The 27,870-nt window shown below is 34.0% G+C and overlaps 2 protein-coding genes and 1 long non-coding RNA gene across 3 annotated transcripts; 1 reads left to right on the plus strand and 2 right to left on the minus strand.

The window, feature by feature from the left end:
• The first annotated feature begins 708 nt into the window (after positions 1–708).
• LOC126847939 (glycerol kinase-like) lies at positions 709–2,217 on the plus strand. Its single transcript, XM_050588381.1, has one exon. The coding sequence runs from the start codon at positions 709–711 to the stop codon at positions 2,215–2,217; it is 1,509 nt and encodes a 502-aa protein (XP_050444338.1).
• A 6,960-nt stretch (positions 2,218–9,177) lies between these two features.
• Positions 9,178–10,857, minus strand: LOC126847991 (uncharacterized). Its single transcript, XR_007687184.1, has 3 exons — positions 9,818–10,857; positions 9,509–9,703; positions 9,178–9,271 (listed from the first exon to the last, which is right to left on the minus strand). It is a non-coding gene; the product is annotated as an uncharacterized LOC126847991 (long non-coding RNA).
• Positions 10,858–15,480: 4,623 nt separating this feature from the next.
• On the minus strand, positions 15,481–27,570 carry LOC126847948 (ABC transporter G family member 23-like). Its single transcript, XM_050588392.1, has 15 exons — positions 27,187–27,570; positions 22,992–23,124; positions 22,767–22,921; positions 22,578–22,685; positions 21,988–22,081; positions 20,374–20,526; positions 19,743–19,870; positions 19,171–19,399; positions 18,910–19,087; positions 18,637–18,752; positions 18,419–18,489; positions 18,248–18,336; positions 17,402–17,578; positions 16,754–16,840; positions 15,481–16,181 (listed from the first exon to the last, which is right to left on the minus strand). The coding sequence occupies exons 1-15, from the start codon at positions 27,402–27,404 to the stop codon at positions 15,952–15,954; spliced, it is 2,166 nt and encodes a 721-aa protein (XP_050444349.1). The 5' UTR covers positions 27,405–27,570; the 3' UTR covers positions 15,481–15,951.
• Between the last annotated feature and the right edge of the window lie 300 nt (positions 27,571–27,870).

Raw genomic sequence — 27,870 nt, forward strand, 5'->3', positions numbered from 1 at the left:
GAGTGATCAGATACGGGCATACACAATATTGTTTTGTTAAATAAATATACACCTATCTGATAACTGTTTTAAGATTGTATGAAAAGCTACCAAAACACAAATTAAGAAGTGTGAAAATGTTGTAACATTTAAATTACTAATAAAGATATGGTTATTAAACAACGATTAAAATGTAATAGAATTATAAAAAAATTAATTATTTTCTTTCAAGCAATATTTTTTTATTGTATCTTATATTTCATTTCCTTTATATTATTGCTATTATATAATTATTTTAATATTTTATATCTTACTTCTTTACATATTCTCATATATCTTTTATGTTTACATTTGGGTTTTGAGTCACATTACCTATGTAAAATTTCACGAAAATAAAAAATTTAAGAAAATATTCCAAAAAGGTTTTTTTTCTTATTATGATCATCATATGACTCGGCTGAAAAATGGCTGATTTTTTCCGTTTCGCTTTTTCGGTTATGTGCCAGAGCTAAGACATGAAAATGTCAAAAATTAATTACATTTCTAATGTAAACCTTCTATATGATATATATTGAGTGTTTATATTTTTTTTTTTTATATTAGCTAAAAATAATTATAACACGGTCTCCTGGTAATTATAATTGTGTTTATTTTTGTCTTAAGCTTAACGATTAAGAATAACGCATTCGATAAACGAGTAAAGTTATGTAATGCACCCAACTTGAAGTTATGGCGGTAAGACCGCAGGCCGAATTGATAGGCGCGCTGAGCGTCGAGTCGGATCTGGTGAGCTTCGCCGTGTTCTCGACGACTACCGGCCAGGAAGTGGCCACTTCGTCGAAACGGCTGCCGATGCTCACGACGGGGTCGTCGTCGTCGGACTGTCGACAGCCGGCGGCCGCGTGGCAACCGGGCTGGGTGGAACAGGAGCCCGCCAAGGTGTGGGCGGCCGTCAACGAGGTCGTGGCCAACGTGTCCAACGAGATGTGCCGCAGCGGACTGCCGGTGACGTACATCAAAGCGTTGGGCGTCACCAACGAACCGGGCACCGTGCTGGCGTGGGACGCCGAAACGGGCGGCGTGCTGTGCAACGCCGTGCACCGGACGGACGCCAGAGCGGCCGACGGGCCGGACGCCGCGGTCGAGTGGCTGACGCGGCACTCGGAACCGGTGAAGCGCGCGGGCCACAAATGCCGGTTCGGCACGTGGGACACGTGGACGCTGTGGATGCTCACTTCCGGGCAGGTGTACACGACGGACGTGACAAACGCCTCGCAGACCCGTCTGATGGCCTTGCCCGGCCCCGAGTGGGACGAGTCCGTTTGCCGGGACCGCAACATCTGTGTGGCATCGTTGCCGCCAATTCGCGCGCCGTCGCCGTCCACGTTGTACGCCGTCGTCACCGTCGGCGAATTGATCGGCCTGTCCGTGTATTCGGTGATGAGCCGGCCGAACGCGGTGCTCTGCGGGCACGGCTGCGACTCGGCCGGCCAAGCGAGCGTCACCATGGACGAACGGGGCGTGACGGTGATGTGCGTCACGGGCCGCAGTCCGGTAACGTCGTCCGCCCTGACCGCGGTGGTGGCCTGCGTTACGGCGGACCACAAGGCCAACTCCGCCATGCTGTACGCGCTGCAAGCCACGTCTCAGGTCAACATGGCCGTGGCCAGTCTGGTGAGCAACTTGGCGTTGTTCAAGTCGACGGCCGAGTGCATGAACGTCTATTGTACGGCCGGCCCCAGCACGCCGGCGTACATGGCCACGGAAGAGGGCGTGTCGTCCGCTCCGTACGGCCGCGCAGACGCCGGCGGCATAATGTGCGGCATCACCGGCGACACGAGCAAAGAGCACTTGGCGCGCGCCGCCGTCGACTCCATGTGCTTCACCGTGGCCGACGCGTTCAACGCGTCCCAGAGCGACTCGCGCAAATCCGTCCACACGGCGTTCATGGACGGCTCGTATTCCGAGTACGACGACGTGTTGCAACAGCAGGCCGACGTGTGCGGCATTCGGGTGATCAAGAATCACCGCAGAGACATGGCCGTCTACGGCGTGGCCGTGGCCGCGGGCCTCGCGGTCAACATCAAGTTCGGCAATCACCGCTGCGACCCAGACGTGTACGACCCAAAGTCCAGCGCCGAGCAGCGGGCGCAATGGCAGAAGCAATGGGGCAAATGCGTGCAGCGGAGTTACGGCTGGAACAGGATTGGCGGCAGGCTGACCGACGATTTTAGTTAAAGTTAAGTCACAACAAGTACAACAAGTACTGGACATGTATTTGAATAGAACAGTGTACATACTATTATATTAAATGCTACACTATTTTTTTTTATTTGAAAAAAATCCAAGTACAGTCCAAAACCATCACAGTATAATTATTTTTATATTAAAACTTTTAGACTTAAAAATTTCACTGGAACGAGCAAAGTAATCTATAGAAAAAAATCACAATGTCTATACTTTTTGCATTTGTGCCACTCAGTAGACAACTGTTTTTGCATAAAATAACGCACATCGCAGCCATTGTTTGCTTAAAGCAAATGAAAATTGAATGTCTATAGTAATACAACCAATAGGTATTGAATCATCAATTTAAAATTTTACTAAATAGAAAATACGTCGTCAAAAATGAAATATAATACGATTTTTCTTAAACTATTTTTATTAGACAATTTATCATAAGGATTATCAAATCATTGTATAGAAACATGTTTTGTACAGCAAGGGTTTATTTACTTGACTATTCATCTGTGTTAATAATCTGACTATTTGACTCTTATACAAAAGATTAGGAAAAGTAAATAAGCCAGGGTTGATGAGTACCATTATATTTATTAAACCATTGAAATCATTAAATCCAATATTTATTTTTTTATAGTACATCATAAAACATTACACGACAAAAAATAACGAATTTTATTGAATTTGTAAAAATGATAATATTTATATAAAGGAAAAAAAAATCATTTGTAACTAATAAAATACACAATCCAGACGATTGCACGTCGAATTTAAATTTACCACGTTTGTTAGTCGTCCGGTATCTCAAGTTGGGTCAAATGGTTGTTGATGTAATTCATGTAAGTATGTAACCTCTCTACGTAAAACAAGTAGATACCGTTTGGATGGCGGTCAGCGACGAACTCGTTTCTTATTGCCGTTAGATCGAAAACTTGGAAGTTGGGTTGGCATGTCGACAGCAAAAACGCACTTAGGGCTCCGGCAAGTTCGTTGGCCAATTGGTGGATATTCTCACCTCCTAGGTTTGGATACCCGTAGAGTCCATTAGACGCTATGCGCATCAGTCCCATTAAAAATATGTCGACCGACGCGAGTTGTCGGTAAAATCGATTTTCAAAAATATCGTCATCGATTACGGAATCTACGTACGCCAACGCGTCCATCAGTGTTTCGATGACATTACTGCCATTTCCGACGGCTTCCCCGAGTCGGTCCAAACAATCGCCTGCGTATCGGTTATTGTTGCGATGCATTGTGTGACATTCGTCGGTCGCTACGAGCGCCATCGAAAGGAACCAATTCAATTTCACGCCGTAAGCGCATCCCATCATTGGCGAGACCATTCGCAGCCTATCCGCCGGACCGAGTGTAGAATCCATACACCATATTCTACATAGTGGCATCCGGTTGTTTACATTGCCGAACTCATTGAACCACATCCATTGCCAGTGTCGTGGTTGTTGAACGCGACCGAGCAAAAGTTCTAACGTGTCTGCGCACACGTCGGTATTGTCGCGTAAGCATGCCAAAAAAATGGAAATGCCAAACTTGATCGACGCAATACTCTTCATGTTAAAACTTTTGTACTATGTATGAAAAATCAAAATGTCTATATATTTTTGGTTTGTGCCACGAAGTAGACAAGTGTTTTCGGCGTAAACGGACTGACGCGAATTGCACGCATTGTTTGCTTAGAGCACCGTCAATTTTCATAATTACAAATCTGAATAAAAAAAGTGACGAGGACGTATTAAATTTAATTTTTTTCTTCCACAATTATTATTATTATAAACAAATTGTCTAGTAGTATTGGGTCGGTACAAAGTGTTGACAGAGCATTTAGAATCGGGTGGGTTACTGGCCTAATGGAATTTAACTGTAACTAAAAGTGTCAAACGCTATTTGAAATAAATATTTCAATGCCACTCTAAAAAAAAATTGTAGCGCCAAAATTTAGCGTTGAAAGTAGCACCATTGAGTATATATTGTATAATATTGTACAATGTATAAGAGTATATGTCGTTTATTAAATTTTAAGTCATTTCGTTTCTATATTATAATGTTATAAGAAACTCTCACTTCTTAGCACAAGCTTTTAGCTTTTTAGAAGTGAGTCAATATAATTTATTCGTATTTTGTACTATATTACTTTTTTGTTGTACCGAAAATTTTATATTGGCAAAATAAACTTATTATTATTATTTATACTCAACGGTAGCACTCTGCAGTTATAAGAAAATTAACTGAATAATTTTAATTGAAAAGTACCGGTAGCGTTACCGTACAACGAGAAAACTTATATTTAATCTATGGTACTCATCGAACGTGTCTTATTTACTTTTCCTAATACTTTTTATGAATAAAATGATTAAATCTTCATTGATATAACTCTTTTTTTGTTGCATTGAACATAGAAGAACATATGCCGTCGTTTTTTTTAACTTTCCTATTACAATTGTTTTTTACGAGTACTTCCCCCCCCCCCCCATTTATAACTAAACATTTCTACTTCAGTATTTGACTATTTGCCTTTTTATATAGTTTGATATAGTGAAAAACACGCTTTTCTAAAAAAAAAATAGTAAAAAGTGAATTAAAAAGTAAAAAATAATTTTTTCACAAGAACAATTTACCAATCAATTGCAGCATATTTTATTTAAAATGTCAATTAATTTGAAAACAACCGAAAATTAACTACAATTTTAAATAATGTTAAACATCTTTTGACTAAAAAGAAAAGTCTAAATTCGTTGAGTGACCCCCACATTTGACCCTGCGTAGGGCGACCTGGATGTCCGAGTCCCAATATGATTACAGGATATTGTACTGTCATCCACGATGAGTGTCTGTGCCAAGTTTTAGCCCTCTACGACATCGGGGAGTGGGTTAAATTAATTTTGCAAGATTTGAAAAATACCCGTAAAAACATACAACGAACGTGGCTAAGAGTCGAATAGTCAGATTATTAAAACAATCGAATAGACAATCAATTTTCACACGCACTAAGCAAACAATGGCTACGCTGTGAGTGAGTTGTTTTATGCGAAAACACTTGTCTACTGCGTGGCACGAACGCAAAGGACATTCCGATTTTCAATATAGACAACGTGTGTCGGTTCGAGTGAAATTTTGAACTCTAAAAGTTTCAGTATGCAAAAAATCGCATCGATTAAATTTGCTATTTAGTTTATTTTGCCAATATAAAATTTTCGGTACAACAAAAAAGTAATGTAGTACAAAATAAGAATAAATTATATTGACTCACTTCTAAAAAGCTAAAAGCTTGTGCTAAGAAGTGAGAGTTTCTTATAACAGTATAATATAGAAACGAAATGACTTAAAATTTAATAAACAACATATAGTCTTATACATTGTACAATATTATACAATATATACTCAATGGTGCTACTTTCAACGCTAAATTTTGGCGCTACAATTTTTTTTTAGAGTGGCATTGAAATATTTATTTAAAATAGCGTTTGACACTTTTAGTTGCAGTTAAATTCCATTAGGCCAGTAACCCACCCGATTCTAAATGCTCTGTTAACACTTTGTACCGACCCAATACTACTAGACAATTTGTTTATAATAATAATAATTGTGGAAGAAAAAAATTAAATTTAATACGTCCTCGTCACTTTTTTTATTCAGATTTGTAATTATGAAAATTGACGGCGCTCTAAGCAAACAATGCGTGCAATTCGCGTCGGTTAGTTTACGCCGAAAACACTTGTCTACTTCGTGGCACAAACCAAAAATATATAGACATTTCGATTTTTCATACATAGTACAAAAGTTTCAACATGAAGAGTATTGCATCGATTAAGTTTGAAGACGTCCACCAATTGGGCAACGAACTGGCTGGAATCTCAAGAGATTTTTTGCTCTCCACGTGTCGACCGGACTACCAGTTTTTCGATCAAACCGCCATAAGGAATCAGTTTGTCCAGGTACGCTATCAAAATGGTATCTACTTGTTCTACGCGGAGAGATTACATTCGTATATTAATTTCATCAACAATCACTTGACCCAACTTCATCTACCTCAAAACTAACAACGAGCTAATGCAGTCTGCCGGAAATATAGTCCATGAAAATCCATGTACAATTCGTATTCGTTGTGTAATTTAGTAACTACAAATGTTCATTGCCTTTATACAAATAGTATCATGTTTATAAATTCATTCATCTTTATCATGTTAATGTTCTATGAGATACTATAAAAAAATAAATTTTGCATTTAACGATATCAATGGTTTAATTATTGTAATACTAAAATAGGCAACATTCTGTATTTCTTTGTACACCAAACAAATCTTTCAAATTTCATACCAACATCAAACCTAACCGTATAACTTTAGATTCTTCACACAAAACCTATTTACTTATTGTGTAAAGAAACTGTGCAGACTGTAAATATTCTTTAATTTAATTGTGTTTACTGAAAACCTTTCATTACTAGGTTTACCGATTAATGGACAGTATGAAAAAATAATTAGCAAGGTTTGTTAAATAATAAATAATTTATATTAAAAAATAATTAAGAAGTAATACAAGTTGTCTCATTAGTCATTCACCAATCGTTATGATCATAGCGATTAGAGGTATATACATATTCTCTTGCCTGGACTATATTTTATAATTGCTGAATTTTGTATTTGTAAGCTACATAAGCCATTTAGGCTGTTTGCAACTTTAAACACTTTTACACCAATCCGGTTTCGACATCATCAGGTATTTTTTTATTCAGGGTTTATTCAAATTAAATAAATATTGACATAATACACAAGTAATATGATATTTTTAATATTTCAATGATTAATATTATTTTGATAATTATTATAACAAAGGCCAAATATAAATAATTAATAAGTAGGTACCTATATATTGATTTTATTAACTAACAGATAAACGATGATAAAAGCTTAATGAATTTATAGAAAATCTATTGACAGACTAGGCAACACCAACCAATGAACATAATTATATAACTTATTAGTTATAGTTAATATTTGAGTTAACCGAAACCGATGAAAAATAAAATAAAACGAACCCCTTTACCAATATGATTAGGTAATTATCCGAACAACCTTATCCATAATATATGTAAAGAACTATAACCCAGAATCCTGCTTCAATAATTGGTTATGTTCTCGCTTCTATTTTAACGTAGCACCCGTCGACAAATTTTTGTGTCATCCCTATGGTTAAACGAAGATTTTCAGGTTTGGGACATTTATCCGACGGAGAAAACCGATAAGATAAGACCTGACCAACGTTGAGATGATAGTTTTGATTTGAAGCATTGCATATTTGATACCAGGGCAATTTCTGTAACCAGCACTAAAAGGAAGAAACGAATACGGATGGCGACCGCGACATGTCTTCTGGCAAGAAATTGTCCGGATTGAACATTTTTGGTTCCGGATAGAATTCCGCATTCAAGTGTAACAGATGAGTGAAAACTACAAGCGTTGACCCTGTAGATATTTTGAAAAATTACTTAACTTAGTAATAGTTTTAGGCACCAAATGTGGCAATCTATCAAACGAATTTGTCTACTGCCGTACCTGCAGGGACTTAAATATCCTCCAATCATTGTTTCTTTTTCAACGCTTCTTGCATACACAGGAACAACCGTGTAAAGTCTCAGAGTTTCTTTGATTACACGTTCCAAGTAAACCATTTTTTGTAAATCCTCATAGGTAGGTGGTCTGTCCGGATCGCCAGAAGAAAATATTGTCAATAACTCTTCCAACACCTATTTATTGGCAAGAAATAAAAAATATATAACTTTTTCGTTACCACGAATATCTATAATATTTAATTTTTTATTTATAAAACCAAATACAAGTTATAGTTTACTTTATTTTGTACGTCCTGATGATGAGCCAACATAAATATTGTACATGCGTTCGTCAGAGATGTTGTGTCTTGACCCGCTAAAACCATATTTTTTGACCAATTATTATCAAATTTTATCCATACCATACAATCAATTTGACTAATCACAGATTTTATGATAAAAAAAAATGGTAACTTGTTATAAGTATATAATCTGAGTCTTAACATTTTAAAAGGTCCCCTATAATATACATGCCACCAATCCGTTCCAATTAAAATATTTAAAAAAACACGTACCGACTACAACAGTCATTATTTCATCCTGTATTTGCTTAAATGTCATCTGATTTCCATTTTCGAGTAGTATCTCAATTAAAGATTTAGATTTAAGACCAATACACTCTTTGTTATGTTCTCCTTGACTGTTTATATTATTTTTCAATTCTGTAATTATTTTCGTTCCTATATCTTCAATAAAATTATACATTTCACTTTGAATAATGTCCTGTTTGCGTTTAAACGTCGACAACTTGAACAGACTGTTGTTCATAAACCACGGGTGTGTTACACGGTATGTCCAAATCCAAAAATTTATATTTGTATTACAACACATACAAGCTCTAAAACACTATCGGCAAAGGATACTTTAGTTATAAAGTATGCCTTGGAACAGTGATAATTCGTTTACACTGCAGATCTAGATTAATGGGGATCAAAGGGGACCATGGCCCTAGCCTTAGTTTCAAGGGGCCCAAGAACTGCCAAAATAACATTTTTTTTTTGAAAAATTCTGAAAGAAAAATTCCTGAACATAACATCAATATTAGATTATAGTAAGTACAGCGAAGAGGAATGAAGAATTTCAAAAAAATGTTTCTTGGTGGTACTAATCATACTTTTATAAACGGCACCAGATATTCTCGAGATCAGCACACAATGTTGTCTAGAAGCTATGAATAATCTATTTGAGCCTCCCAAGAAGCAAATGCCCAAGAAATTACCTGGCTCCGGATTTACAAAATTTTTTTTCAGGCCGGGTTTAATGTAATGGCGTTAATAAACAATAAATGCACAGCTTATTTCACATTCATTTGAATTGATTTCCCTTTTCTCGTACAATAGTTCACCCAAGAATTTTGCTTCCTCGTAAAGTATTGGCACAAACGATTTAAGCATCGAATATTTTAACCCCGCAGTTACCAATTTCCTATAAGTATCAGCACAAATTAAAATTGTATTAGATATAATAATATATCATTAGGTAATTTTGAAGGTAAAATGATAATAATTGGCGAAAAATTGAATTCCTATTATTAAAAAGCCAAATTTTCATTATTGTTTTGAATGTGTTACACCTTGTTGATGCTATATTTCTTCTTTCCAAATATGATTTTTTGGTTTTTATATAGTTATAGATTACATATAAATATTATATAAAATTCACCTGTTCTTTTTCCATTCCTGAAAATTCCTGTTTGGAAATATTCCATTGCCCCCAACTGATTCGTTTATCACCTTATAATGTTTAGCTTTGTTAAACAGATCAGGATTGTTAAGAGCCACTTCTATATCTTCAGGGTTGTTAAGAAATATGTATAAGTCGTTTAAAATCCAAAATTTGATTAAGGTATTTTCGTATCTATACCACAAAGACAACAAACTAATTATTGTTGCTCTCAAATTACATGACATTCAGTACACCAAAAGAGCAATGAAATTTTATATTAGATATACGTGGATACAGCGTAATTACTTTCTACACAATTTCAAAACATTCGTCAATATTTTTTCAGCTCCTCCAAGTAAAACAGGTAACAAACCCACGAAAAAGGTTCCATCTGAACCTGGTATCCGCTTTGCCAATGATGTCTTTCTGCGGTTTACTATTTTATAATATAGAACTAATAAAAATAATGTTACCGCTATAAGTATAACAACAATGTTATTTAGGCTTGTATCGCCCATTGTGCCTGACATCTGAAAATATCGTGTCCATAAATTAGAATTATTATTTATCATGATTCCTGGTATTATTTTTGTTAAATGTAGTGCTATATTTAGTGCTATAAAAAAAAAATTATATATACACACAACTTTGTTAGCCTTAATATGCTATTTTTCTAATAAAATCTAATACGTGTTTGATTTTTTTTAATTTTGTCTTACCGTTTGGTAAGAACATACCAAACTTTTAAGACTTATTATTACTTTAAAATCAGTTTTTATCAATGGTTTAGTTTACTTTAGTTTAGTTTTTTTAATTTAACCAATACAAAGGGTTTTAAAAATGTACATGGTTTTTTTTTTTGCTTATACCTCTAGTCATAATAATTGAAATGTCGAGTTAAGAATTTGTTTACCTGCTGAAACGAAACCATTTCGTTTGATTGTATTTCCTATAAGACAAAAACTTAAAATACTCTTTGGAGATATACACAACGACTAATTCGAATTTTCGATTATTTTTAACATTAACATTTTTATGCCATAAACAATCCCACGATTTTTTAGAACAATCAATTAATGTTTTAACTTTGAATAGGTGTTATTTATATTTAAGTTCCCATACATTAGCTATGTAAAACTCACATTTTTTTATTTTAATTAAACAAAAACATTAGGTATATATTATTATAATATTAAAAATAATATTATCGCTACAAGTCAGCGGTTCCCAGTGATAACTTTAAATAATGTATTAATATATCTAATTATAACTAAAATCTACCGTTGCATATTCAACAAGGTCGTCAAACGTTTTCATTGAAAACAATACTTAATACAGAAATACAGAAATATACTATATAAATGACGATACTAGCTGAGTTTAAATCAACAATTTTTTTTTTATAGTTCCTGATAAAACTAGTTATTGATATAATAACAAAAAAACATTTGTAATTACACGGCCAGTACTACATTGGTTCTATTGTACAGGCATGCAAATATTGTAAACTTAATCAATGCAATCATTTTCAATTATGAATCTTTTATGCTTAACAATTTTACTCGATCGAACAACCGTAGTCTTCGTACAATATCCGACTAACTATATATTAATGATTTGTACCACAAAACAGACAAGTGTTCTCCACTTAAACTGGTTGACGCACGTTGCACGTATTGTGTTTGCATAGAGCATATTATGATATTTTAATGTCTGTGTTAATATAATAAAAAAAAATATTAAAACGTCAAGTCGTATGATTAATCTGAAGTAAATCTAACAAGTACGTCGTTCGCACATGTAATGTAATATGGTTTTTCTATATATATATATATATATGTATTTTGCAATCGCTATAGGAATCTTTTGAATATTCATCCAACAAAATATATGACATTTTTAATAAAGTTGAAGTATACAGATGACGTTTATGTGTACCAAAAGAAAAATGCACGCTGACAAAGGTTTTAAAACAAAAACCGCATAAGAAAAGCTAGTATAGTTGCGAAAGAGCTATATTGGGTCGGGAAAGTCATAGATGTAAATTTAACATTACATCTGAAAATGATCAAATCACTCTCAAATAAACACTTCGATACGAATGTGTAACGACACGAGTACAAAAATTCTTGAAAAAATTGTAATGAAAATAATGTGTTGAAAATGTATTTTTAGTATTACGTCCCTTTTCCGTTCAGTTTGATAAAAACCCAAAAAAGTACATATTTTTCAACTTATGGAGTATTCTTTAGACATACCGCATAATACTGCCGTCAGACTTTCACCAACCAACAAAAACAATTTAATAAAACCTTTCCACTAGAAGACCGTAATTCAGTGTTCGTTTTATGCCGGAGGGGATTTTCAGAAATTGTACTAGAGCTTAAGTGTAAAAAGTTGGGTTCAAATTTTGAATGGAATGTCTTCCAGCGCGTTATTGATTATTTTATACAGCTTCCAAATTAAAATTCTTTATGTAAAAAGTGATTTAAAACAAACCAATGAAAAGAGGTAATTTGGTGTAGGGAAATCAATTGGATTCTTTGAAAAGTTTTTATTTGGGTTGGCACAACCCCGTAATTGGTCATCATACGTCCCGATTGGTCCAAGCGTTGCTTTGTCAACAAGTTAAATAAAGTTTAGATTTAAGATCAGGTGTACTGTGTAGGTGTAAACTTGAATTTAATTAACTTTTAATAGATCCTAAGTGAATCTATTAAATCTATTAAGCGACAACTCTAAGAATAAGATATGTTGGTAAGAAAAACATTTTATCTTAATATTAATAATTTTAGATATGTTTCTGGGTTTAAACGAAAATAAGACATATGTGTTATATTTTCTTTATATGGCCAACAAATAATGATCGTGGATAGGATTTTTCAACACCTATGCACTGTTGTTCATAATTAAACCATTAACATTATGGAATTCAAACCATTATTGAGGCTATTAGTCATCGGTCCAATCCAAGTTCATCTTTTATTTTGGAAAACGTTTACCGTCGTTTCAAACCATACATTTTTAACATTGCAAAGTTCATGTTGGCTGTTGTTACTGTGTTGATTATTCGCACGGTGTGTTAATTAAACGCTAATAAAATTCAATGCGACAGCGTCTAGTTGTGTCGATACAGATAAAATGATTAAAATTTGAATAATTATTGGAGTTAAAAAACGTTTGTAGAAACACAGTAAATAATAGCACGTTTGATTTTTATCAAATTTATTAAACCGTTGAAAACATAACATCCAAAAATAATTTTTTATATTACCTCATAAGACATTAACATGACAAAAACGAACGATACCGAGTATACGAAGGAATTGAACATTTATAATTACCAAAATACAACAACCGAGAGTACGTTGTGCAAACATTGCCGTGGACTATGTGACTGCAAGACCGAGCGAGCCGTTCGTCAGTTACGCGGTAGCTGAAGTTGGGCCAAGTGATTTTCGATGTAGTCCATGTAATAATGCAATCTGCCCACATAAAACTGGTAGACGAGATCCGGATGACGGCGATGCGCATTCCTCGTTGCCGGCAGGTCGAAAAATTCGTAGTCGGGTCGACACGTCGAGAGCAGGAATTGTCTTGACCGTACGGCGAGATCGTTAACGGTTTGGGCAACGTGCTCGCCACTTGCCACATAAGGATACCCGCGAAACGAATCGTTCACCAGAGGGGCGATTTCCGCCAAAAAAAAGCCAAGCGGCACCAGTTGATTGTAAAACGGATTGTCCTCGACGTCGTCACCGATCACAGAATCGACGTACTGCAACGCGGTCTTCAGTTTCCGTACAACAACACCGCCGTGGCCGATGGCTCTGCCAAGTCTGTCCGCACAATCGGCCCCGAAGGCGGTCCGGCGCCACTGCATTGTGTGGCATTCCTCCATTGTGACAAACGTCAACAAGAGGAACCAATTGAATTTCACGCCGTAAGCGCATCCCATCATCGGAGACACCATCCGCAGCCTGTCTACAACACCGAGTCCGGAATCCACACCCCACATCGCACTTATATGCAACCGATTATGCACCCGGCCGAACTCGCTGAACCACATCCATCGCCAATTTTGTGCATGTTGAACGTGAACGAGCAAATCTTCCGGAGATTCCGGACGGTCGGGACAGACGACGTTGGGTCCGTTGTACAGGCATGTCAAAAAAATGACAATTATCATTCGACTCGATGCGATTTTTTTCATCTCGAGACTCGACGATTTCACTCGAACGAACAGAGGCGACCGCCTATGGAAAATCACAACGTCTAAATTATATATTTTGCATTTGAGCCACGCATTGCCACAACGGTTTTCCGTTTAAACTCAAACAGACGCACGCCGCACGCGTTGTTTGCTCGAAGCAAATGGAAATGTTTTGTCTACATTAATATATAGATACGATAAGTCATCACGTTATACGATTATTATTCCTCTCAAAGACAAATACAAAAAAATCCACTTTTGCTGGGTCGGCACAAAGACGGCGACGGAGAGCATACAGGATGTCCCACAAAGATAAGACAAATTGAATAACTTTTGTTCTAGTTAATATTTTTTAATTAATCTATACTCATTTACGCTGTAAGCACCACGATTTTTAATGCACTTGTCTATTTTGTCTCGTATGTCTTTTAACGACTTAGATCTATTTTAAACGAAAATCAAATTAAAACAGTATACAAGGCATTAGTAGAATCAATACGGACTTATGGCATAATTGCATGGGATGCAGAAAATAAAAGTAATCTAAATAAATTACAAATTTTACAAAATAATATCCTAAGAGTAATCTTAAAAAAAACCCGTGATTTTCATGTCAGTAACTTGTATGAGGAAATAGATGTACTAACAGTAAAAGAACTTTATTACAAAACAACAGTTACCTTCTTGGTAAAAAACAATCTAGTTAAACCTATTTCCCATTTCCCATCACCCCAAATGTACATAAATCCGCCTCTCAATCTTCTTTTCTATATACTGGTCCAACTATTCATAATAACCTACCTTACGAATTACGTGATTATGAAAATCATTATATATTTAAACTAAATTTAACAAATTGGCTATTACAACATGCTGCTGGTTATACTTTTTCTATATTGTAAATTTCATACATCAATTACTCTTTTCCGTTATAATGGTATGTGCTAATCATAGCACATATTTATACTTAAGATAAATATTTTTTTATCTTAATTTAAGAAATGTATTTAATAAAACTTGTAATTTGCTATAGTCAAGGCTCATGGGCCTCCACACGAGCTTGCTCAGTGAGGCCCATTATACAATTTATTATGTTATACCTATGTAATATTTTACTTTTTTAAATAATTTTTTTTTTAAGATGGCCATTTTATTTAAAATAATTTTTAAAAAATAAATTGGTGTAAACAATTTGTATTTTTATTCATCCATTTAAAAGTCATATGAATTTGAAAGTAATGAAAACTTGAAAATTTTAGTTTATACACAGCAACGTCGTCGAATGAAATGGCCATCTTGAAGAGAAAAAAATAGTTTTAAAAAAGTTAAATAGTTAAGTGCAATCACAATCGTGGTGCTTATAGCGCAAATAAGTATAAATTAAAAAAAAAACGAATCTTGAAAATATTCACTGTAACAAAAACTATTTAATTTGTCTTGTATTTGTGGGGCACCTTGAATAGATACTGCAGAGTTACTGGTGTGCAAGTATTAATATAATACTGTTGGTGTTAACTCTGTTTCTTTAATGATATGTTAATATAAACCATGTTTTAAACCAACACTCTCTCTCTCTCTCTCTCTCTCTCTCAGAGTTATTGCATGTCTCAAACTGGTCTTTTAGTGTGTTCCTTGGAAGTGTGGTAGTGTAGTCACCAACAATTTTAGTGTTTTTTTTAAAGAATATTTCTGAGTTATATTTATCATATAAATGGTCAACAAGAAATAAAAAATGTGGAGGCCTGTGACATATTTTGACGGTAGTGTAGTTATGGGAGAGACCAGAGACCTTGCCAATGGGTCAACATTGCACGTTTAACTGAGTATGGATTTTATTAGGTCGGCTTTTGTTGATTAAAAATACAACAAAGCAAGTGATACAATTATGACTTATTATGTATAATATGGCGAGTTGAATAAAACAATTATAATATAACATCCGTTTCCTACCACAGTTTTTACCATACATGGTAAACTAACTAATGTAAAAAAAATATATAAATTTGAACTTATAGTCTTATACAAAAAAATAATAAATAATAATTATTATTATTGATGTGCACATAATGTTATCGAGAGGCATGTACTACACATTATATATAAATATTTTTTTTAATGTAAAAAATTACCGTCTGCTGCGAGAGAAACATTTTTTTTCAATAAAATTGTTTTTCAAATAGTAATAATAATAAGAAAACAACAACAGCAATATAATATTTTTCACGTCTTATGTTTTTGTCCATATGTCTCTTTTGATTTTCAACAGCAAAAACGACACCAACGAAAACACGGCTATCCACGACAAAATGGATACGAATCCCAAGTATACCGAAGGGTGGTTCATGCTCAACCCTTTGCCTGTTAGTGACCTTAGTGATTCCGTGGACAGCGTCAAGGGCAAGTAGTAACTGACGTTCCGGAGAAAATAATGGATGCCCTCGGTTGGCCATATCAATCCTATGGTAAAATTAATATTAGCTCATTAGCGTTCATCACACAGTTATCATTAAAATATGTGAATTGTCATTAAAAATGGGTAGTTTTAAAGGATAGTGGTTTGTAAAAGTAGGCGATTTGGCTGGCCGACCAAATAGGGGTCATCAAACCCATAAAATAGGTATGGGTTTGACGGATAAAAAAAAAAAGAGTAACCAAAAATAAATTACATATTCCCTCAATAAGCAGTGCTGGACATTATCTAAACTGTTTCATCTGGAGAAGTTGTAGGAAATACAACTTAGCGAACGTTATCTTAACTCATTCGGATATAAAATTATGAACATGCATCTATTTAGGCGAAATAAATGTACATACATAAAGGAAAAAAACTTATTTAGATGTCTCATGCATGATACACATTTCACTGAATATTGTACCATGTTGGTAAGTGTATTGTTAGTTATAAACTTAGTAGGTGATCATACAATAGGGCTTTAATGTTTCCTCACAATATTTCTTTTTTTAATTCTAGACTACAATGTTGAGATTTGTTTTTTGGTCTACTTACTCATTATCAAATGTGTACTTACCGCATAAGAATTTCAACAAGAAATTTGTACCAATTCCCAAAAATGCCGCTTCCGTCATGGTTTTGCACAGAATAGCTTCGAAAAATCCTGTGATCAGTCAATGAAACGAATTAAAAGATAATCATTTTTTAAGCTTAAAGTTATATTACTATCGGTAGAGCGTTAGAATGAAATTCAGAATCAAGAGTCTCACAAAATGTATACTAAAACTTAAAATATGGACAAGCGAAGTTGACTTAAGTCGAAGAAATACAATTAAATTTGTAGAATGATAACCTAGGGTTTTATTTTTTTTAACTTATTTTGTTTTAATTTATACTTCAACCTAGTTAAATGCACACAGCGATGCGCATAAATGTAAGTCAATTGTATGTTAATTATGGAAAATGTTTTCTATCTGCCTCTAAAATTTAGGAATCTTTAAAATAACTCAAATTACATGATATCTATCAAATTGTGTGTGTTTATGGTGATTAATTGGTAAAAAAAAAAATAGTGAAAACTAGGTACATTAATAAAGTAGTAGCGATTGTATCATGTACAAGTTGTGGCTTGTTCAGTCATAAAGTTCGACTGGCACTAAATTGCTATTTTTTTTTAAACATTATAACTTTGAGGAAAATAGTTAGTTTTTTTTTTAAATTTTACCGAAACACATGCCGCCGGCCCCAATGAGCGTTAATAGTAAAAATGCTGGAAACAAATCTCCGACAAATGGATTTTGGAAGAACCAAAACATAACGATCATCACCAGTGAAGTTTGAATGATTATGAACACCACTTGAACGGTAACGTGAGCCAAAGCAATTTCAATAAAATTCATTCCTAAAAAAAGAAAAATGTTATTTATACCCAAAACAGTATTGCGATCAACCATCCAACTACAATTGATTATTTTAACTATATAGTGAGAATAATAATTAAAAACTCCCACTCGTTTTGCAGTACCTTTACCTATATGTTTTGTAAAAAAAAAAAGGTTTGATGTAACTTATTAAACGATAATTTAATAACTGAGAACTGAGATAGTGGTATAGTGTGAAGAAGATGGGATGGGATAAGGTATTAATGGGAGTATATGATAGTAACAATTGGGTATTCATAATTCCTGGACATCTATTCTGATGAGATACAGGAAATTAGCTGATTGGTAATAAGAGATAATCGAAAAGAGACTAGTGAACCTAAAGGACGTTAAAATGCTCAAGCCGATATTGCTTATGACACATTGGCCATTGGGTTTATAAAAAAATAAAAATTATAAGCTTATTAAAGACTAATATAAATGAAATATATATAGAACACTATATAAAACCAAAACAAGTATTGAAAAAAGTCTCTAAAAACCCCCAAAAAAAACATATTCAACTATTAGAATGGTCGGTGGAAAATTCACCATTTCAAACACTTTGAATCGTGCCTAATAAATTGTTGAGTTATAGGAAATTATTTTTGAAAAATTTTAGTTATACAAAACTTAAGTAATGGTCATACCAGCGAGAACGACTCGATCAATGACACCTCCCTCTTTTTCCGACAAAATCGAAGCTCCGGTATAAATTGCTGGCAAGTAAAAAGCGCATCTAAAACAAAATAATAGTTCATTTTAGACCAATTAAATAATTTGGATTTCATAGAAACCGTTACAACATATTATGTACTCACAGTGCTATAATGGCTGGTGCTGCATAGTGTATGAAACTTGGATTTTTCGTACCGTACACTGGATCTTGCATCTTTGAAATAAAAAAAAAAAAAATGGTAAACATAAATCTAGCTTATACCTAGTTAAATATGTTATTTTTTAACAAAAATCGTTTTGTTTCAATAAAAAATTCTCGTTACAAATTAAGCAAACGCTACTTCGTGGTCGATGAACATACCTGAATGGGCGAGTCACCGACTCTTTTGGAAATGCCACAATTCATCAATATGTTTTCAACGACATCGTCGTAGCTATTTAAAATGTCCCTCCGAATCATTTCAGCAATGTATTTGTCTGCAAAAAGTAAATTAAAAAACCTCAGTGACCAGTGTCTTCGCAGGAGCTGTTATAATAATACTTGGTTTGTTTTGAAATTTGCTTTGTATGCACATTTTTTTTTAATAACATGTAATTTATAGTTAGCCTATAGATAAGATGTTAGATTTCATACTAGCAGAGTCTATCCAAGCGTCGACAGTGGACGACATTAGAGTGTCGTTGGTAGCCTCCACTCCTGTATTGAATTTGGTTGCGAGACTGCCACTGAAATTTGACGAAAAGTGAATGAATCCCCACACCTTGTTCTCATTTACCGCTGCGTGGCCTTCTTCAATGTTAGAAAACTTGACCTAAACACACATCAAAGGTGAAAACGATGTAGACGAATTCATCGTTTTTCTCAAACTGTTTGATGTTGTCGATGACGGTTTACCAGTTGAAAAGTTTTTTCCTTGAGTTTGTCCAACACCAGACAACTGACGGCCATGCCGCCGTCCAAGAAGCAGTTGGTAGGCGTTCTCGTTATGTTCGCGCATTCCTCGAAGTCGTTGGAAACCTCTTCGTTTAAAACGCCCAAAGACAGTTCTTTGGGATCGTGTCCACAGGTGATGTTGAAAATGGCCGTCTGTATGATGGGCAGGCATATCAGGAACAACGCGAAACTAGACGATAATAATAAATACCGCGCATGTTAATAAAAGTATGAAGAAAAAAAAAATGGGCACAACCTCCGCAGGAACATGGATATGTCTTAATATAAAAGTATAGGACCCTGGTACTTTTTGGTACTCACTAATATCGAATGTTTCCATCTCTAATCTCTTACCTCACCTCTACCATCCGGTTACACCATCTAAGCGCCCGACTGGACCATCTCTTAACTCTAATCTCTTATCTATCCCACTACCCACCTCCAGCATCCAGCTTGACCATCCGATTGACCCCCAGCTCAATAACATATCCATGTTAACTATATTGAAAAAATAAATCCCAATCGATACTAACGGTATGTTTCGCCTCAGCAGGAAAACGTTTTTGAACAACTGCGCTTTGAAACGGCCGAAGGTAAACAGCTTGTTGTTGAACAGCGGCGGAGGAGGCAAATCTCTTGCATAGGAAAACCTTCTGGCCGGCTAAAAAATGCAACCGTAAATCGTCAGTAAAATTCACAAGTACAGTCAAGTGACATAGTATATTTGTATGAGTTTTAGGCAAAATAAGTCAATGGTTATGTTGGCACAGTAAAGTCAAATTAAATTTTCAAATAGGTTATTCAACTTAAAAGCTAAAGTATTAGCTTTACAGATTAAATCTAGGTAATTTAAAAAAAAAAAAAATTTGTAATTTATCATCTGTAATCTTTTAAAAATATATATATTTTGTTTATTATTATTATTATATATTTGAACATTTGACCACTGCATGGTAATTATCGTGAAAAAGTAATGTGTTCTGCAAAATTACCATTCATGTATTCTGTACTACTGATGCTAATGATCTATAGTCAATACCTATTTAAATAAGATGGGTAGATTTCACTTTACTACCGGCATACAAACTACAGCAGCTCACTTGAGTGGTAGCAGTCTATTTTGTACAGACCAAATGGCTTGGATACTACAGTTAAATAACTTACTTGTTTCACTGGAATTTTAAAACTGTTCGTCTTCTCCACGTGATTCTGGCAGATTTTCAAAAAAGCTTCTTCCAAGTACGAACAATTGCACGAAGTCAACAGCTCCGTAGGTGTCGCTTCGGACAGCAACGTTCCTTTTCTCATAAGACCTATCTGAAACCATATCACAAAACATAACACTGTAGAAAAATGTCTGGGCGGCGTTTTGGTGAAATATAATTTCAAATGTTATCGAAAATAAATAGTTATTCAAATACTGAACTGGTTTAACGAGAAAGCGATTTTTCTAAACCTTTTTTTTACCACCCAAGAAACGGGAATTTATTTATCAGGAAAAAGCAATTTAAAAATATTCCTTGACAAAGAGGAAGAAAGTTAAAGAGTATCCACACTTAATGCATCTATCAATACATGGATATGCCCGGCAATCTAGTCTCTCTAATATCTTATCTCTAATCTACTATCTTTATTAAGTCACCTCCATAATCCTCATCCGTAATTCCTTAATACTCCTCCATAATCCATAATGATGTCAGCACTGTGACACAAAACGTGACGGACAAATTATCAAAATGACCCCCAATCATTATAAGACATATCAAATGGATATTATCCGTGTCAAAAAGAAGAGGGGGAATTATTTTTTGGTATATATTATAGTAATAATAATATGCGCTCCATATTTGAACGAGAGTGAAATGTATTATTGATTTAAAAATCGCCAAAATATTAAATTTTTTTTTTTTAATTTAAAATAAAAAAAATTTGATACATTTTTAAAACAAACCGTCAATTTACACAATGTTTTTTTTAATGTGGAAGATTGGAGAAAATAATTGATGTTTTTCTTTAACGATCAAATTTTACAATATAAGGATATATAAGGATGTATAAGGATGTATAAGGATATAGAAGGATATAAGACTATAAAAGGATATATTTTCGTTTGCTTTTTTTGGTAACGCTGTAAAAACTGTCGATTTGTCCGGCTGTGTGCCAAAGTAAAGAAATAAAAATGTCAAAAATCTAGTAAATCTGTTGTAAAGATAAACATTATGACTTTAAAAAGTCATAATTTCCAAAATAAATTCCAACTTTACAAATACTGAAACGCTTCTAAAATAAAAAAAAAACAAATAATGCATTCAAATATATGTACATATGTTAATAGAAACATGGTAACAAGACACGAGAAGGGATATTTTAAACTATAAAAAATAAGTAATAAGGTAATTATTGTGAAAATAAATATATTATAAGACTAATGAAGTCATACACATATATACTACAGTAATTATATGCAATGATATACCCAACCACTAGTAAACACAAACGACGTGACGTGAACCGTTAACAAAGCTTGTAGTACAAAAAATTACACCTCGACTGTTTTTGCAGGTAAAGTGTACGATTAAGCAGGATGCATAACGATGACGAAGGTATTCTATTAAATTAGAGAGTTCAAAAACTAGTTAGAAAAAGTGGTTTTTTGGAAGTGATTGATAAAACAACATGTATAGCGAAAAAAAAAGTGTTGATGGACAAAAATTACTAATATTAATTGAAACGAAAATCGCTTGTTCATGTTTTACAATATCATTGTTTTGAACTTACCATGTTCGCTTGTTTAGCTTCTTCTATGTAATGCGTTGTGATTATCACAGTTTTCCCCTCTTTTGACGTCAACTCTAACAGCAATTCCCAGATACTTAAAAAAAAAAAAAAATTTCAAAAATAGTAAATACAAGTTTTGGCATCCCGTCGTGTGACCGCCAAGTCAACAGGTGTAATGCGGTTAACTGGTCATCGTAAAAGGCTTTTAGTTTTAAGCTTGGCAACGCTTTAATATTTTGAGTTAGTAAACTGAGTTAAATTGTTATAAAATATAAGTGTAACTTATAAAAGGTAAACATTTTTATCGTAAACCACTCAACATCTTATTGGGTCTAATTAATAACTGTTTTTTTCATAGTGATTTTTTGTAATGTAACCTTAATTTTTCACAATTTTTCCACCCCTCTGTCCAAACTAATTATTTTTATATCAACTTTCGAATCTTAAATTGGTAACGCATACATTAACTTTTTTAAATCGAGAATAATGCGCTGAAAATGTTGACTTTGAAGATGCATAAATAGGCATTTTAAACTCACTTAGCACTAACTAATGTTTCCAGTGGTACATAGGACAGTTCGAATGCTTACCTTTGACTAATTAAAGGGTCCAAACCGACCGTCGGTTCGTCCAAAATTAATAGTTTGGGGTCGTGCAACATGGCCACAGCTAACGATACTCTTCTCTGTTGTCCGCCGCTGCAAGATCACATTAAAACGATTGTTGTTAACTGATTGCGTTATACTTATCTCGGATGTCGGCCAACATGCGACACCTACCTCAGGTCGTTCAGGATGAGTTTGTAAGAAGGCAACTTCAAAAGGTTCTTGAGCTCTTGCGCTCTCTTCTCGATGACTTTGTTGGACAAATCGAATATATAACCGTAGTAGATGAACGTTTCCCTGACCGACAGTTCGCCGTGTAAGGCCAATTCCTAATCACAACCGCCATTGAAATAGTCAGTCGAATAGAATTTTTAGAAATTCCACGTCGGCGGTACTCACTTGGGGCATGTACCCGATGTCTCCGATGTGTTTGCCTTTGAGTTTGATTGTACCGGAATCCAAATGAATTCTTCCCACTATGCAACTCAACAATGTCGTTTTTCCACATCCGCTGGGCCCCAGTAAACCGTAACTGAATGAAAAACATATTATAATAAAAAATGTATTGATCTTTAAAGACGCACTGCCTCGTAGACGTGCCTCGTTAAGATATAAAATAATACAAACATTTTAAATAGTATTTTATGGTACACATGGAACAGGTATTAATCTTCAAAGTAGGTATACAATATTGTATAAGTATGTTTATTTGTATTAATTATGAAAAAATGTATTTAGGACATATTTTCTTAAAAGGAAAACAAGTTAAAAATATACATGCGTTTAAAATAACAAATACCTATTAAAATATATTATCTAATTATTTATTATTTTTATAAAATTTCAAGTATTTTATTATTAGGGCAATGTATCTATTAGGATACATGCGATTTTATACTTAAATAACTAAATAAGTGATTGACTTTATTTCAATATTAATCAAAAATTTAGACATGCATGATCTGATTCCAACAGCTGAATTAAATATATTTCGGGTTTAAACTGTAAATCAAATGTGTTGAAAATAAGTCAAATGATATGATAGCTGATGAAATGGTTTTTTTAAAACGATATAACAAAATAATATATATCAATAACCATAACGATCTCTCCAAAGAACATAACAAATAAAAACAGTCCATATAATATGTTTTATATTTTCACTGGAATATTTATTTAAATTTTGTGTATCTATAAAGATAAGTTAAGGGTTGTGATTGTAACCTAAATTTATCTATATGTAAATTAACTAAAATACTAAGAAAAAATGTGTTTTTTATGACTTCGAAGGTGGTTTAAAAAAAAAAAAACTACGCATGCCGGAGAAAGTATGAAGTGTAAAAACGATTGGAATTCAGCGAAAAAAATCCAATAAATTACAGATGTGTATTGGTTCTTGTTCTATAATAGTGTATACACAATATTGACGTTGCTATTAATAATATTTTTTTTGAAAACGTGTCAAAACGTTTAAAAGCATTCACATTTCTAACTAAACCAACTGGGAATTCGCTTCATATCTGTTCATAATAATTTAAAAACGTGCCAAAGAGTTATTTCATAATAGCTATTATTTTCATACAAACGTGAAATACTATTTATAAATTATTATTAATATGTTATGGTGCACAATATGTAATACTATAAATCATAGATAATAATATTTATACTTATTATGTAATTATTATGAGTTGCCGGCTTATTTTTCAAAACTATCAATACAGTGCAGTGTTTGGAAACCGTGTGCCAAACTATGAATTATTTCATAAGTTCGATATGACCTTCGTTCGCATGGTAAAATTATTATGTAAAACGCAGATGAGATGCAGTTGCATTCGTTTGATCTATCAAAAAATTATAAACCCGTGCAATTAATGCTGCTTCTGCAAAAAAAAAAATATAAAAACAACGACTACCGGTGTAGTTTTATCTGTTTAACAACGCAGCCTCGGTTAAAAATAGAATCTTTTGAAATTTTCTTTAAATTTGTCCTTAAACGATTCAAGGAAATGCATAGATAATTATCTCGCCATCAATGTTGTTTTTTTATGACAAATGGTCATAAAAAAAAAAATCCTAAACAACTTGTTGTTATGTGTTTTAATATGGTTTTGCCCACCAACATCAAGTTATTCAAATGAGCAAAGCCTAATGCCTAAAATGCTTGGTATGTTTGCTGTTGTTTGTTTGTGTCTCATAGAAAATGGATAATAGTCCAGCTTTTATAAAAACAAATAAAACATTGATGAAAATGAATAAATTACAATAAAACGCATATTATATTCCATGTATAATCTGGAAATGTAAAAATAAATAATATTGTTATTACTGTATCATTTTACGTTATTATGTTAGTCACATTATATTACATAACAACATATTCGTTTAGTTTTATTCTACCTTTTTTTTTTTCTATACAAATAACTATCATATTAGTTAAAAACGCTTTATAAGAGGATTAGAATGAGAGCTTAACATGTTTAAAATTAAAAAATATAATACTGAATTTGGAAAAAGAGATCCTGTTAATTTAAGTATAAATGTATGTATGCTATATGATATTTCTATAAATCATCTGGTCGGTATAAATATATTAATTTTAAGACAAACCGTCTATGTGATTAAAAATCTGACCGGTAGGCTGACATTATTATTATTGTATTAATTAAGTAAATTACTATTAATTAGATAATAAATTGTATTTCGTTAAATTAACATGTGAGTTTGTTAATATTTTAGTTTATGAATGTCACTAGATATTTTAATCACTTTTTTTTTTTTTTTGATAGCTTCTTTTGAAACTTGAACGGTAACGCATACATTTCATTAACATTTCAACCTAACCTAACTATTTAAATTGAGAATAATGTACCAAAAATGTCGATTAGTTGATAACCAATTTTGAACAACTACTATTTTTAAAGTTATAAGAGTTTAAATGTTAGGATGGGAGGTGAAGTGTGGTTGGGAAATGCGCACGGATAAAAATAATACTACACTCTACCTTTCCTACTGCCCTAAACTTGAAACTTCCATAACTTCAAAAATGGTTACTCAAAACTCGTTATCGACTAGTCGAAATTTTTAGTACATTATTTTTAATTAAAAGAAGTTAACGAAATGTATTTGTTACCATTTTCAGATTCAAAAATTGCTATCAAAAGTTGGGAGAGGGTGAAAAGAAAAACATTTTTTGAAAAATTGAGATAATTTATAAAAACATTATGGAAACAAAAATTAAATGTCTTATTAAACAGATTGAGGATTGAGTGGTGCACGGTAAAACGATCACCCTGTATAATAAAATATTTAATTTTGAGATATTCAAATTTTCTGATAAAACAAGTGGTTTACATCAGATTTATCAAATGAATGAAACTATTTTTTGGGATACCCGTTGGCCGTCGATTAACTCTCAAATAGCGACCTAGAAATTTACTGCAGTCATTGTGTAATTTCCTTCTTTTTTTTAAGGGGTTTTCTTTAATCATAACATTTGTTGTAACCCCACTCAGACCTAAAGTCCTTTACCTAAAGGTAGGAAAAAACAATTTCCAACACTTCTAGGGAAAATAAGTAATTCAATTTTTGGGCGTTTTCCTCGACTTTCAAGGTCAAAGGATACAATTTTTATTAATCTTTGGCACAGTAAAGTTAGCTCTTCTAGCTATATTTTAACTGTGAAATAAAAATGTACCGTTTAAGAAAAAGTTTATACGTGTAGAGTCTGAAATAAACAAAAAAAAGTAGATGGTAAAATATTAACAAATAGTGAAAAAGTGTTAATTTAAGGAACAAGGTGTGTTTTTATTTTTATAACACACTTTTGATAATGTCAATAACATTTCATGTGTTCATCACTTGGTATTTCGAGGCTGTACAACAGCCTACAACAATTTTTTTTAGTATTGTTTTTTTTGTCGCCATTTATTAATTAACAACAACGAAAATCTAAGACAAATATCCTCATCCATACAATCACTTACCTACAGGCTAAGAGATTTAAAATTTGCTATCAAAAAAAAACATTGTATTCGAACTTTATGAAAAAAATAATTAAATTTCTTATTAAACCCTACGAGTGGTCCACGATAAAATTATCACTTGAAATAATTGAAATTTTATAGATTTTTTTGTCTTTTTGGGAGACCCTTTAGGTTATGTAATTTTACAATGAAAAAATAGTTCGGTTCTGATAACTCACCGCCTTCACGTCATGCCTCGAGGGGGTTGAACATTTCAAAATCGGGTAGTCTTACGGGTTTTTGGAAAAAAAGGGGGAAACCATTGTTTCGCGGTAGATTTAATGATCTATCACAGAGGCAGCAATGTGACATTTTACCGCTAAACGCAATAGTTTTTTTTACTCACACTCGAAAAACCGCAAAAACTACCCTAGGAGGGGGTGACTTGGCTGAACCGAATTCTACCCAAGCGATTTGATCTTGGTGATCAACAAAATGGCGGCGTAACCCATTAACATTTTTTAACGTTCATAAACAAGAACCGCCCTAATATATATATATATATATATTGTTAAATATATAGACCCGGGATACAGGATACAGGCGTGCAAGCGGGGGGCACTACTTACATTTTCCCGTCGGGCACCGTTAGGTTGAGGTCTTTGAGGACGGCCATTTGGTTGTACTGTTTGTAAGCACCCCGCACGACCACGGCCGAAGAGGGTCTGGGCACGACCGCCGCCCGCTGCTGAGGGGCTTGCGGGTCGGCGGACGGTGCGCCGTCCGTGGCCGCAGCCGACGGCCGGCTGTCCGACAGCGCCGTGTTCTTGTTGTGCGTTAGCAGCATGCCGTTAACCGTCGGAGCGATTGACAAAATCGTTTTTCCAAGCTGAGCCAAACAGCGAAACTACATGCGCGCGTATAATCGGTCGACAACGAAACTGTATGGAAAGTTTAACACACAAAAACCGACGGCGACGACGATTTTATTTCGTTTTTTTTTTTTTTTTACTATTAATATTATATTACCGTGCGGCGCGGGTAGTGTTACTGAATACACACTGACCGTGCGGTGCACGCCGACCTGTCGATGAACGCGCGATATACGCGCACTCCCCGAGGTAAGGATGCGCGGCGGTCCGAGGTGGCGGCGGCGGCGGCCGTGGAGCTAGTAGCGGCGTCCCCGACTCCAACGTGTTTTGCGTTTTTAATCGCTCGTTACTGCGTTCGAACCCCACACGGTTTTATAATTGATATTTCCGATTGTCTTATTATTCACAGTGGTCCTGTGCCATAAAAAAAAATTTAAAACG

The sequence above is a fragment of the Adelges cooleyi genome, unplaced genomic scaffold (genome assembly GCF_023614345.1).
Source record: "Adelges cooleyi isolate 19-005CV unplaced genomic scaffold, UGA_ACOO_1.1 ACOO_flye_CR_arks_rails_tigmint_CR_PRNA_14, whole genome shotgun sequence".
In the NCBI taxonomy this organism is placed as follows: Eukaryota; Metazoa; Arthropoda; class Insecta; order Hemiptera; family Adelgidae; genus Adelges; species Adelges cooleyi.